Genomic DNA, 13,194 nt, shown 5'->3' with positions numbered 1-13,194 from the left:
CAAAAGCCGGTGCTGAGCCTCGACTTCCATGATCACCAGGCTGTAGGGGGTACCCCAGTCCCTCCAGCAGAGGTAGTGCCCGAGAAAGCTTTTGTTCTCACCCAGCAGTAATCAGACACCCTGCCTGCTCGGGTGGGAGTCTGGGAGAGTCAGGACTTGACCAGCCTCTCAGCAGTAATGAGACCACACGCTCCCATGCACGTGGGGAGCAGTAGTGAGGCACTCCAACCCCTCGCAGCCAGGGAATAGGAGTGGAGACCTAGTAAAGGCCGGAACTCCCATCCCTACCCGGCACTAACACTTCCCAGTTTAGTTTATGAAGGTACTATTACCCTGATTCCCAAGCCAGACAAAGACTGTACAAAAAAAAGAGAACCTTACACCAATATTCCTCATGAATATAAATGCAAAAATTCTTAAAATTTTAGCAAATAAAATTCAGCAATACATAAAAATAGAAACCATGAAAAAATAGGTTTCTCCAGGAATCGAGATAACACCCAAAAATCAGTGTATTTTTATATTCTAGCAATGAACTTGAGGATATCAAAATTTAAAACAATACCATTTAAAATGCTCAAAAAATGAGATACCAGAGGTATAAATACAATAAACATGTACAGGATTTGGGGCGCCTGGGTGGCTCAGTCGTTAAGCGTCTGCCTTTGGCTCAGGTCATGATCCCAGAGTCCTGGGATGGAGTCCCTCATCGGGCTCCCTGCTCAGCAGGAAGCCTGCTTCTCCCTCTCCCCCACTTGTGTTCCCTCTCTCACTGTGTCTCTCTCTGTCAAATAAGTAGGTAAAATCTTAAAAAAAAAATGTACAGAATTTGTATGCAGAAAACTATACAGTACTGATGAAAGAAAATCAATGATCTAAATAAATGGAGACCCATACTAAGTTCAGGGGGGATTGAAGAACTCGAAAAAGTAAAAATGTCAGTTTCCTCCAAATTGATATAGGAGTTTAGCACAATTTCTATCAAAATCACAGTCAGATTTTTGTAGATAAGGACAAGATTGTTCTAAAATTTATATGAATAGGCAAGGAAGATAGGATAGCAAAAACAATTTTGAAAAAGAAAAATAAGATGGGAGCACATAGCTCAATGAAACATAAGAGAGAATCCAGAAATAGACCCACACATATATGCCCGACTGATGTTTGACAAAGGTGCAAAAGCAATTCAAGGCAGAAAAGAGAACATTTCCAAAAAAAAAAAAGGTCCTGGAGCAATTGGACATTCATAAGCAAATAAATAAACTTTGACCTAAGTCTCACATTGTATGCCAAACTCAAAATAGATTGTGGACTTAAAATGTGAAACATAAAACTATCAAATTTTTAGGAAAAAAAAACAAGAGAAAATCTTCGGGTTCTGAGATAGGCAAAGAGTTCTAAAACTTGACACCAAAAGCGTGACCCATAAAAGGAAACATTGATAAATCAGACTTCATCCAAATGAAACAATTACCCTCTGCAAAAGACCTTGTGAAGAGGAAGAAAAGACAACTTGTAGAATAGGAGAAAACAGTTGCATCCTGCATATGTAACAGAGGACTAGCATCTAAAGCCTGTAAAGAACTCTCAGAACTCAATAGTGAAAGAACAAACAATACAATTAGGATATGGACAAAAGAGGGGCACCTGGTGGGCTCAGACAGGACAGCCTGTGACTCTTGATCTCAGGTTTTTAAGATCGAGCCCCAGACTGGGTGTGGAGATTACTTGAAGATAAAAAAAAAATTTTTTTTAAAGAAGAATATGGACAAAAGACACGAAGAGACATTTTACCAAAGAGGATATACAGATGGCAGATAAGCACATGCAAAGATGTTCAACATCGTTAGCCATTTGAGAAATATACTTTGAAACCACCATAATCAGAATGGCTAAAATTAAAAAAATGTGACATCACCAAATGCTGGTGAGGATATGGAGAGAGTGGATCACTCATCCATTGCTGCTGGGAGTGTTGAATGCTACAGCCACTCTGGAAAGCAGTTTGACAGTTTCTTAAAAACTAAATATGCATCTACCGTATGACCCAGCAATTGCTCCCCTGGGCGCTTACTCAAGAGAACAGATGTGTACAAAAACTTTCACAGGAATGTTGATAGCAGCTGTATTTGTAATAACCCCAAACAGGAAACAGCACAGATGCCCTTGACTAGTTGAATGGTTAGGGGTGCCTGACGGGGTTAGCCAGGAGAGCACGTGACTCTTGAGCTCAGGGTTGAGTTCGAGCCCCACATTGGGCGTGGAGCCTACTTAAAAACAAAAACAAGCAAACAAAAATAGTTGAATGGTTAAACAAACTGTGGTATATCTGTGCCGTGGAATATAATTTAGCAATTAAAAAAAGAACAAATTACCGATACGTGCAACAATCTGGTTGAATCTCCAGAGAATTATGTTGAGTGAAAAAAGCAATCCTGCAAGGTTATATACTGTGTGACTCCATTTATATAACATTCTTGAAAGGACAAAATTATAGAGATGGAGAGCAGATTAGTGGTTAAAGAGGTTGTGGGGTGGGACAGAAGTGGGTGTGGCTATGAAAGGGTAACATGAGGGATCCTTGTGGTGATGGAAATGTTCTGTATTTTCACTGCATCTGTGTCAATATCCTGGTTGTGATATGGTGCTATAGTTTTGCAAAGTATTACCATTGGGGGAAATTGGGTAAAAGGTTACAGGACATCTCTGTGTTATTTCTTAACTGCATTTGAATCCATAATTATTTCAAAATAAAAGTTTAATTGAAAAAAAACTATCAGGGGGTGCCTGGGTGGCTCAGTGGGTTAAGCGTCTGCCTTCAGCTCAGGTCATGATCCCAGGGTCCTGGGATCGAGCTCCGCATTGGGCTCCCTGGTCAGTGGGGAGTCTGCTTCTCCCTCTCCGTCTGCCCCTCCCCCTATTCATGCTTTTTTTCTCTCTCTCTCTCTCAAATAAATAAATAAATAAAATCTTTTAAAAAAAGGAAAGAAAAAAAGTATCAGGAAGCAGCATAAAACCTCAGGGTGAAGGCATTGAATTTGCAGAAGGCTTTGTTAACAAAGTTGTATCCCCGGAGGGCGATTCCTACACAGAGGCAAAAATGGCCACTGCACCTGCGAGCTGACTTTGTCCCAGCTAAGCAAGCCTGGAGGAAAGAGGCTGTCTTCCTCAGCAGTACCAGCAGATTGTCCTCAGGGACTTGGGGTGGGGAGCAGTGGGGGGGCACACTGGTGCCTGAGGGTCCTCTGAGTTGTTTGCCCCAGGAACGAGGTCCAGGCAGGAGCACAGCATTTGCTCACGGCTTCCTTTTCTCCTGCAGGCGCATGCTGATGTTTTACTCCGCCTCTTTGGTCCCTATCAGCCGTCGTGCTTATTCCGATCAGGTGAAGCCGGTGAGTGGCAGCCCAGCTACGGTGGTCACAGCCCTTCCCTAGGGGCCCCCAGCCCTGGGCCACCCTCAGAGCGGGACTTTAGTGCCTCTGGGATGCTCAGAGCCACTTTCTCACTCTCTCAACCGCCCCACTTCCACCATCAGATGAAGTTGGGGGTTAAGAGTTTAGACTCTGGGTTCTCTCAGTCCTGGTTTCAGTTCCAGCTCTACCACGGACTGACTACCTTGGGCATTTCGGAAATATCTGTTTCCTCACTTGTAATGTGGCGTAATGATCATACTTAACTGTGTGGAGTTACTGTGGGTATTAAATAAGAAAAATGTGTGCACAGTGCCTTGCATATGGTAAGAAATGATAAATACCTTGATGATGGGTGTCGTGATGATGAGGGTTGTAGATGAGGAACCTGAGGTCCAGAAGGGAGAAGTGACTTCCCCAGGTAACATTGTCATTAGGTGGCAGAATTTGGGTTAGAACCTCGTCTCCTGATTCTGAGTCTCAAGCACTTTCCACTCTACTATGGTGCTTCTCTAATAGCTAGAGGCAGGTGGGGAGGGCCAGGACTGGCCCCCTCAGGAAACACTAATTGTTACTGCCCAGAGGAGGCTTGCTCACCATGCTCTTAGGATCCTGGGTTCCTAATGTGGGGTCTGACCTTCTAAAACAGGTTGGCAGCAAAGCCGTCCTGGTCACAGGCTGTGACTCGGGATTTGGGTTCTCCTTGGCCAAGCATCTGCATTCAAAAGGCTTCCTTGTGTTTGCCGGCTGCTTGATGAAGGTAAGAGATGGATCATCTTTGTCACCATTGTCCTTTACACATAGTTTCTGTTTTGTAGAGTTTTAAAAATTGTAGTAAAATACACATAACATAAAATTTACCTTAACCATTTTCTTTTTTTAAGAGAGAGGGAGAGGGAGTGTGGGGTGGGGAGGGACAGAGGGAGAGAGAGAGAATCTTGAGAAAGCTCTACACTCAGTGCAAGCCCGATGGCAGGCTCGATCTCATGACCCCGAGATCATGACCTGAGCCAAAATCAAGAGTCAGACGCTTAACCACCTGAGCCACCCAGGCACCCCTACCACCTTAACCATTTTTAAGTGTAACATTCACACTGTTATACAACCATTACTCCCATCCATCCCCATAACACTTTTCATCTTGTAAAACTGAAACTCTATACCCAATAACTGTGCATTTTCCCCTCTGTCCACCCAGTGGCAACCACCATTACAATTTCTGTCTTTATGAATTTGTCTATTCTAAGTACCTCATGTAAGTAGAATTTTATAGTATTTGTCTTTTTGTGACTGGCTTATTTCACTTGGCATAATGTCCTCAAAGTTTGTCCCTATTGTAGCATATTACAGAATGTTTCCTTTTTAAGGCTGAATAATATTCCATTACATGTATATATCACATTTTGCTTATCCATTCATCTGTCGTTGGACACTTGGGTTGCTTCCAGGTTTTAGCTATTGTGAATAAGGATGCTACGAACATGGGTGTACCAATATCTTTTTGAGACCCTGCTTTCAATTCTTCTCGGTATATACTCAGAAGTAGAATTGCTAGATCACATGATAATTCTGTTTTTAATTGAGGAACTGCCATAGTGTTTTCCACAGTGGCTGCACCATTTTACATTCTCACCAACAGTGCACAAGGGTTCCAATTTTTCCACATCCTCACCAATACTTTTTTTTTTTAACAGTGGCCATCTTAATGCTGTCAGGTAGTATCTCATTGTAGTTTTGATTTGCATTTCCCTAATGATTAGTGATATTGAACATCTTTTCATGTGCTTATTGGCCATTCATATATCTTCTTTGGAGAAATGTCTATTCAAGTTCTTTGCCCAGTTTTAAACTGGATTGTTTGTTGTTATTGTTGTTGCTGAATTTTAGGGCTTATATATTCTGGGTATTAATTCCTTATCAAATATAAGATTTGCAGATATCTTCTCCCATTCTACAGGTTGCTTTTTTATTCAATGGGTAGTGTCTCTTGATGCACCAAATTTTAAAATTTTTATAAGGTCCAATTTGCCAATTTTTTCTTTTGTTCCCTGTGTCTTTGATGTCATATCCAAGAAATCATGGCCAAATGCAAAGTTGTGACGCTTTTGTCCTGTTTTCTTCTAAGCATTTTACTTTTGGGGGTCCTACACTTAGGCCCTTGATCCATTTGGAATTAATTTTTGTCTATGGTATTAGGTAAGGGTCCAACTTTTTTCTTTTGCATGTGGACACCCAGTTTTCCCAGCACCATTTGTTGAAAATACTGTCCTTTCTTCCCCATTGAATAGTCTTGGCACTCTTGTCAAAAATCATTTGACCATATATGTGAAGGTTTATTTCTGGGCTCGCTCTTCTATTCCATTGTTCCATGTGTCTGTCTTTATGCCAGTACTAGATGATTTTGATTAGTGTAGCTTTGTGGAAAGTTTTAAATCAGTAAATCTATATCATCCAGATTTGTTCTTCTTTTTCAAGATTGTTTTGGCTCTTTGGGGTCTCTTGAGATTTCCTATGAATTTTAGGATATGTTTTTCTGCAGAAAACATCATTAAGATTTTGACAGGTATGGGATTCAATCTGTAGATTGCTTTCAGTCGTATCTACGTTTTAACAATATTAAGTCTTCTGATCCATGAATGTGGGATGTGTTTCCATTTATTTCTGCCTTCTTTAATTTCTTTCAGAAATGTTTCATAGTTTCATTGTACAAATCTTTTACTTCCTTGGTTAAGTTGATTCCTAAGTATTTTATTCTTTTTGATGGAATAAAATAGAATTATTTTTGTAATTTTGTAATTTCCTTTTCAGGTTGTGCATTGTTTGTGTACAAAAATGCAACTGATTTTTGTGTGTTGACTTGATATCCTGCTACTTTGCTGAATTCATTTATTAGTTCCAATAAGTTCTTGGGGGAATCTTTTGGGTTTTCTACATATAAGATCCTATCATCTGAAAACATAATTTTCCTTCTTCCTTTCCAATTTGGATGCCTTTCGTCTCTTCAACAGACTCCAGAGTTCCAAAATAGTGCACTTGTCTAGGTGGGGAAAGTGATTCCTGCTGCTTCCTATTCCGCCATCTTCCCAGAATCCTACTTCAAGCTGAGTATTTAATCCCAGGACTACCCTGGACTTGGGCCAGCATTTGTAGTTGTTTTTTAATTGCTTTCCAAACAGCTGGTTCATCTGTTGCTTAACACAGTCCATACCTTTTCTCTTCACTTCAGTCTCACTTGTTCTTCATAGCTTTGTTCATTCATTCATTCACTCATTCATTTGCCAAATGCTTATGATGTGCCTGCCACTTTGATAGGTACTGTAGAAGAATATTACCTGGTCCCTGCATCTAGGGAGCTCACTGTCCAGTGGTGAAGGACAGTCATGCACAGATCCACCTGGAAGAGTTAGAGTGAAGAGGGTTCTCAGAGTTGTGTGGAGTGTTTAATGAGAGTGCGTAGAAGGAAGGGATTGATCCTGGTGTGACAGAGTTGACATTCGTTCTGGGTCATGGAGAATGAATAATGCTGTCCCAGGTAGAGACTGAGGATCCTTTGTGATTCATCAAGTGGAATTTAGGGTGTCTTGAGGGGAAGCACTGGGACATGAGGCTGCAAAAGGAATAGGGGATGGTTCTTCCAGTCTGGAGAGTTGTGCAACCTCACCACAGTGCATCACTCAGAAATTTCCCTCCCTGGGGAAGCTGGGAAATATAGTTCATATTCTGAGACGTTATGTACTCTGCTTAAAATCAGGGGTTCTACTGCTATAGAAGAAGGGAAGAATGGGCGTTTAGGACAATTTGCTCTCTCTGCTCTGTAGATGAGATATTTTTCTTTATTTTGAAGGCAGTAAGAATCCAGAGAAGGAATTGTTTTTATACTAGATTTAATATCTGTAAAAATAATACCTGTTCAGTGTAAAAGTTTCAATAATATGAACACACAAAAATAATAATTTGCATTGCCACGGTTTGAACATATTTTCAGATCAGAGAGGGTTTATTTGTCCTTTTAATTTTTCTTCTTTTGAATCATGAAAGTAATACATATTTATAATAGATTCAAATCAGACAGAAGTGGATGATGTAAAAAAAGTAAAGTCTTTTTACTGCAGTCTCTTGCCCCAGAGTAACTAAAATGTATGTGTGTACATTATTTATGACTTTTGCTAATATAATCAAAGCCACAGTGAATAGTCTTACACATATCTTTGCTGGTTTTCATTAGTAATTCTTAGGAAAATTTTCTAGATTTGAAAATACTGGCTAGAAAGGTGTGCAGATTTTAGGTTTTATTCAAGTCTGTCAAACGGCTGCTCCCAAAAGCTATACCAATGCCCACTCCCTCTGACATGCATGCAAAAACTTGTTCCAAAACGGATTTGGGGGTGATGGGTGAGGCATGCTTGGAGTTGCGTTCTCTGCATAATGTGGACCTGCTTCAACAAGTCCTCGCAGGAGCTGTGATGCCACAGAACATTTCGTGCCTTTGAAGTTCCTTCTCCATGTTTCCAGTGCCTGTGCCATCCTGCTGGATTGTCCAGTGATGCAGGGACTATGTCCCGACTCCGTGGTGCAGAGCTGTGCGGAGGAGCCTTTGAGAGAGAGAGTCAGGGCCTTGGATTCTAGTCCCGTATCGGCCACTAGCCCAGGGACTAGGCAGACACCTCCCCTCCCCGAGCCCCTTTCTTATAATAAGGGCGTTGGACTGGGTGCTCTGACGTCCTCCCACGCCCACAGCCACGATCCTGACTTAGTGGCTGGTGTTCTCTTTAAAATACCAGACCAGGTGACTGCCGGATTGTGTCTGTCGGTGTTACTTGCTGACTGTTTTGGTGTCATGTGTAGACGTCTTTGCTGGTCCAAAGCTAGAGGAGGCAGAGGTCACTAGAGGTTTGAGTTACTGATGCCAATCAGAAAGCAGGCAGAGCCACTGACGACCTCAGATAAAGTCTTCCAGCCTGCTTCTGAGATGTTAAGCCGCGCGGTGGATTCTGGCTACATTGTACCCCAGATGTACTGGTCTTGCTTAGACTTACCCCTCCTCTTGTGCCTCAGGTCTCAGTGCGTTGGGCCAGCGCAAGGGCTTGGCTCCAGCAGATGTCTGTAATCTCCTGCATCATTAACTCCTCACTCTGCTGGATCATTTTGGTGTGTGCGCGTGCACACACACACACACACACACACACACGCTGACAACCTCCCATCCCGTGTGCACTACTAGCTCATTTCTCTGCACCCCCAGAGGGTTGTTTGTACTAGATAGTTTCACCTATTTACTTCCCATTTTCCTTTCAACCCATATGGATTGGGCTTTGGGCCCCTCCCCTCTGTTTATTTGTTCTTTCATCCAACAAATATCTCTTGAGTACCTACAAGAGCCAACAACATTCTGCTTTGGAGATACAGCATATACTAATTCAATGAAAGGTTCTTGCCCTTGTGGAGCTTACATGGGGGAGGGGGGAGACACACAAGGAGATAGATAAATAAGTAGATTGCTTTCCTATGGGTTGTTGAAGCTATGGAGAAAAATAAAGCAGGAAAAGGAGATGGAGGGTGAATGTGGTAGAGGGGGTGTTGGGTTTTAAAGAGGAAAGAAAGGCCTTACCGAGAAAGTGACATTGGAAGGAGGTAAGGGGTTAGGGAGCAAGTCTTGCAGATAGAAGGGGTAAGAAGAGTCAGCCAAGCCAGAGCCCCAAGCAGGGCGTGTGCCTTTGTGTCAGAGAACAGCAGGAGGCCTCTGTGGCTGCAGTGAGGGAGGGAGGGGGGAGAATGGAGTTGGGGGGCAGATCTTGCATCATAGAAGGGACAGATTGCCTCTCTCTGGGTGCAAGGGAAGGCTTGATAGGCCAAGGTGGCATCTCATTGCCATCTGGAAGGACAAATGGGAGTTCCTTGTGGTGGGTGGTGATGGCATATTTAGTCTGAGGAAGCTGAAGCCCAGAGCCCTCATGGAGTAAGAGCAGACCAGCTGGGAAAAGAAGGCAGGGCCGGACCAGGGGGACGCAGGGTGCCTCTGACATGGCTTTTATCGAGGACGTCAGCAGCCCCCATGTTGCCAGATCGATTGGCCACTTCTCAGACCATATCATACTGAACCTATCACAGCTTTAACGAACGAACCACTCTTGCATGTTACCCTTTGTTTCGTGACTTTTGGACACCCCTCTCTTGGTTTTTCTTCCCCTCCCTTGCTAGCTGCTCTCACTGCTCATCCTGTGACTATTACAAGACCCCAGGTTTATTCCTCTTCACTGTTTCTTGTGTGTGTGAGAGATGCTCCCATTTCACATGCTGAGTGTCCTCATCCTGCCTTGAGGTGTCGGACCATCTAGCAGGACAGGCTGAGAGTCTATAAAACCTTGCTGCCAGGTTCAGTCTGTCACCTGCCTCAGTGTGGTAAGAAATGGAGGTGGAGAAGGTTGAGTTAGTTAACACTGGATGTTAACTAATTGGAATTAAAAAAAAAAACTTTAAAAAAAAAAAACAACTATTAGAGAGCTTACCATTTATGCCCTGGAGTCTGAGGTCACAGAACGGTGTGTTAATATTTACTGAAAGATATCTAGAGGCCCAAGAATGGGGCTGGAGTGGCTCATCTGGAAGCAGAACAGAGAGAGCTGCACCAGGAAAGGGCTGTCCTTCTGCCCGGGCCAGACACTCTTGCCTGGACCTGATGTGGACGAGGGGGAGAGCTCCTGGATTCATTGTAAGGGTGCCCATCCAGTGACACTCCTAGGAACACCCATGTGGTCCCAGCCAGAGGGGTGCCTCCCTGAAGCCTGGGCTGAGGGAGAAGAGGCTAAGCTGGAGGTGTCCAGTGGAGGGATCTCTGCGGAACCCACGAAAGCAGCACAAGAAGGGAGGGCCAGCTCTCATGCACCTGCCATACCAGGTCACCAACAGCAGACAACAGGACCAGCCTCAGAAGACTACAGTGTTACCCCCTAATTTGCCAGCCCCTGGATCCAACCCTGGAAGGGTCAGAGATTAAGGAACAGGTGAGAAGGAGCTAGAAAATAGGGAGAAAGGCAGTCTTCATCCCTATCTGGCGTCCTATGGGCTTCCCACACTCCCCTAGGTCTGGGTCAGGGCAGGCTTTAAATTGCATACAAGGTGGAGGGCTTGGGTTTTCAAACCAGGCTGGGCTTGAGTCAGTTGATTAGTAGACTGAACTGGACTCTTTAAGTCAAACAAAGAGGCTCTCTATTATCTGAGAATGTGTGGAAACACTATAGGAAGTGCCTAAAATTTCATCCAGGGGTAGAAAAGAGAGCTCACAGATGAAATGTAAAGGGATAAGGAAAGAAGTGGGTTTATCAGTAAACCAGTTCCATAGGCACCAACACAGCAGGACTGAAAGCTTGTCCCCGAGCAGCAAGACAGATGAAGACGAGGACAGAAACCCTGGAGCCTGGGAGGCGGTGTGGCCTTGGACTGAGGACAGGTGGATCTGGAAGGGGACCAGCTGCTGTGTTCTGCAGCCCCTGGGCTGAGGGTGGTCAGGAAAGGTTTTCTCTGAACAGCTGAAGGCAAACTGACAGTCTCTGTCCCCGCTGACGTGGCCGTCAGGAGCAGGATGTGGAGGCTGCTCAGAGTAATGAGGACTCCTGGGGAGATCTGTCGGGAAGGGAGGAGGTGGGTTTCTCTCCTGAGATCCTGAATGCTGAGCCTGAAGCTGTGAGCCGTGGGACAAATCCCCGGTTTCCTCTGAGGAAGGGTTCTTAGCTGCCACGTTGCCAAACTGAATTCACGTGGGCCCCCTGAGCTGGGTGAAGAGCCTCCCCTGGGGACTTCGGGGGCATGGGCTCCATGCTGGCTGGAGGCTCAAGGAGAGGTCTGGTGTGGAGTCCGAGAGTTGCTGAAAGGTGGTGGCAGGGTTCACAAAGGCCAGGAAGAGGACAGGATGCTCAGGTGCCTGTCCTCTTGGAAGTAGGCATCAGCACCCGCTCAGGGAGCCAGACCACCTGGGCTCTGCTCTGAGGGGCACTTGAGGGGCACGACATGAAGACTGCATTCAAACAAGATAACGTGATTTCTTGGTGTCTGTGGGCACCAGCCCTTCCCTCCTCTGGACTGGAAGCTTTCGTCCCTGGGAGTTCTTTGCTGGCGGACCCTCTCGGGGAACTGCAGCAGGAGCTCTAGGCCTGTAGATAGAACACCTGCCTGTTGTCCGGGAAGCTTGGCCCCTCCAGGGATTTCAGAGCCAAGCCTTGGACTAAGCGAGCCTCACACCTGGCGGCTGTGCAGAGGCGACCCCGGGCGTAGCTGGCGGGCCTGCTGTCAGGCGGGGCAGAGACTCAGAGGGCCACACGTGTTGCTTCTCTTCAGGACCACTGCGGATGCTCCCTGTAGAGGATGACTGTTTAGGAGTGGAAGAGATCTTGGGGGGCTGGGGATCGGCCTGACCTCCTGTCTGATGCCTGGGTTTTGTCCACACCACGTCCCCCACCCTGCCCCAGCCCCGACCTCCACCCTCACCGTCTGAACTCTTCCCGGGCAGTCTCACCATCTCTGGACGATGAAAGTCACTCCTCATCTTGGGCTGAATTTGACTTCTTGGCCCTGCTTCTGTTTTGTGGGCGGCATGGGACCAGTGTGCTCCCTCGCTCTCATGTTCTCCCCAAGTCTCTCTCCAGAGTGATTACCTCCAGCACCTCGGGCCCCATTTGACAGAGTCCCATCACCATTCTCTCTTATGTCCCTCTGACATGGCATGATGCAAACGTCTCATCCTGGGGTCCTCCTGGTTCAGACCACTTAAACCAGGTTCAGCCTAATTCGCAGAGAACTTTTCACTGTGGACATATGCGGACATCCTTGTGCTTCCTACTCTTGGCCTTGCCGGGGAGGTTAGCTTCAGTACCACTGTATCTTGGCTGAGAGTAGGCATTTCCCTCTCACTTCAGCCCCTGGCAGCCCCTGCCGTCCTCCTGCTAGATGCCTTCCTGTTTCCTGCACCACTGAGAAAGTCACTTCCAATTACATTATAACTGATGGCGTTTGATTTTCACATCCATTGTAGCTCATCCCTAAGGTGGAAAAGATATGGGTCATAGAATGGATGAAATACGGTAATAGAACCTGCCTCACGGTGTGCAGACTGATGAGAAATGCATGTCAAGTGCTTAGCACAGTGGGAAGCACCGTCAACACTCAGTAAATGCTGCTCGTTTTTATTCACGCCCTCCAGCAGCTCACCACTGCGTCCCGAGAAGACCCCCGCCCACCTCCCCAGCCTCCTGTGCAACCGCTTCCTTATGCCCCTGCTCTGCCTGCAGAGGCCTTACCTCTGCCTGAAATGTCCCATCCCCAGGGCCCCTCTGGTCCATGACCTTGGCTGTCACTGCTCCTGAAAGGCCTGCGCTGGCCGTGTCCCCTCCTGCAAGCTTTCATGCCTCAAATACTGCCCATATTGTTCACTTATGCATCCTTCCCCTTCCCAAAAACATGCCTCCTTGAGAACAGGGGATGAGTTATTTATTTTTGTGTCTCCAAGTTCTTAGCACAGTGCTGGAACATAATGGAGGCCCAAGAAATGCTTGCTGAGTGAGTGACACTTTCTCGTGTTTAATAATACCTGGATTTACATAGCACTGTATAGTTTAACAGGTTTTTAATAAAGATGACTCCGTCGTTCTATTAACCTGAGCAGGTCAGGACAGGTGGCGATGTCCTTATTTCTAAGCTGGAAAAACTGGGCACCTGTTAAGGGTTGCACCTGAGGGCACAAAGCCTGGGTAGTGACGGGACTGGAATGAGAGCCTGCTCTGGCTTCTGACCA

General features: G+C 45.5%; 1 protein-coding gene across 5 annotated transcripts in view; it reads left to right on the top strand.

Moving 5' to 3' along the window:
- BDH1 (3-hydroxybutyrate dehydrogenase 1) overlaps positions 1-13,194 on the top strand; it is a 44,748-nt gene that overhangs the window by 21,890 nt on the left and 9,664 nt on the right. For all 5 annotated transcript variants that reach the window (XM_032406864.1, XM_032406859.1, XM_032406861.1 and 2 more), the window contains exons 3-4: positions 3,320-3,392; positions 4,060-4,170. In XM_032406864.1, the coding sequence (XP_032262755.1) occupies positions 3,320-3,392; positions 4,060-4,170 (184 nt within the window). The remainder of the gene's footprint in view (positions 1-3,319; positions 3,393-4,059; positions 4,171-13,194) is intronic.

Source organism: Phoca vitulina, unplaced genomic scaffold (assembly GCF_004348235.1).
Source record: "Phoca vitulina isolate PV1807 unplaced genomic scaffold, GSC_HSeal_1.0 scaffold8, whole genome shotgun sequence".
Classification (NCBI taxonomy): Eukaryota; Metazoa; Chordata; class Mammalia; order Carnivora; family Phocidae; genus Phoca; species Phoca vitulina.
Note: the sequence above shows the minus strand (reverse complement) of the source record. Positions and strands in the feature narration are given on the sequence as shown.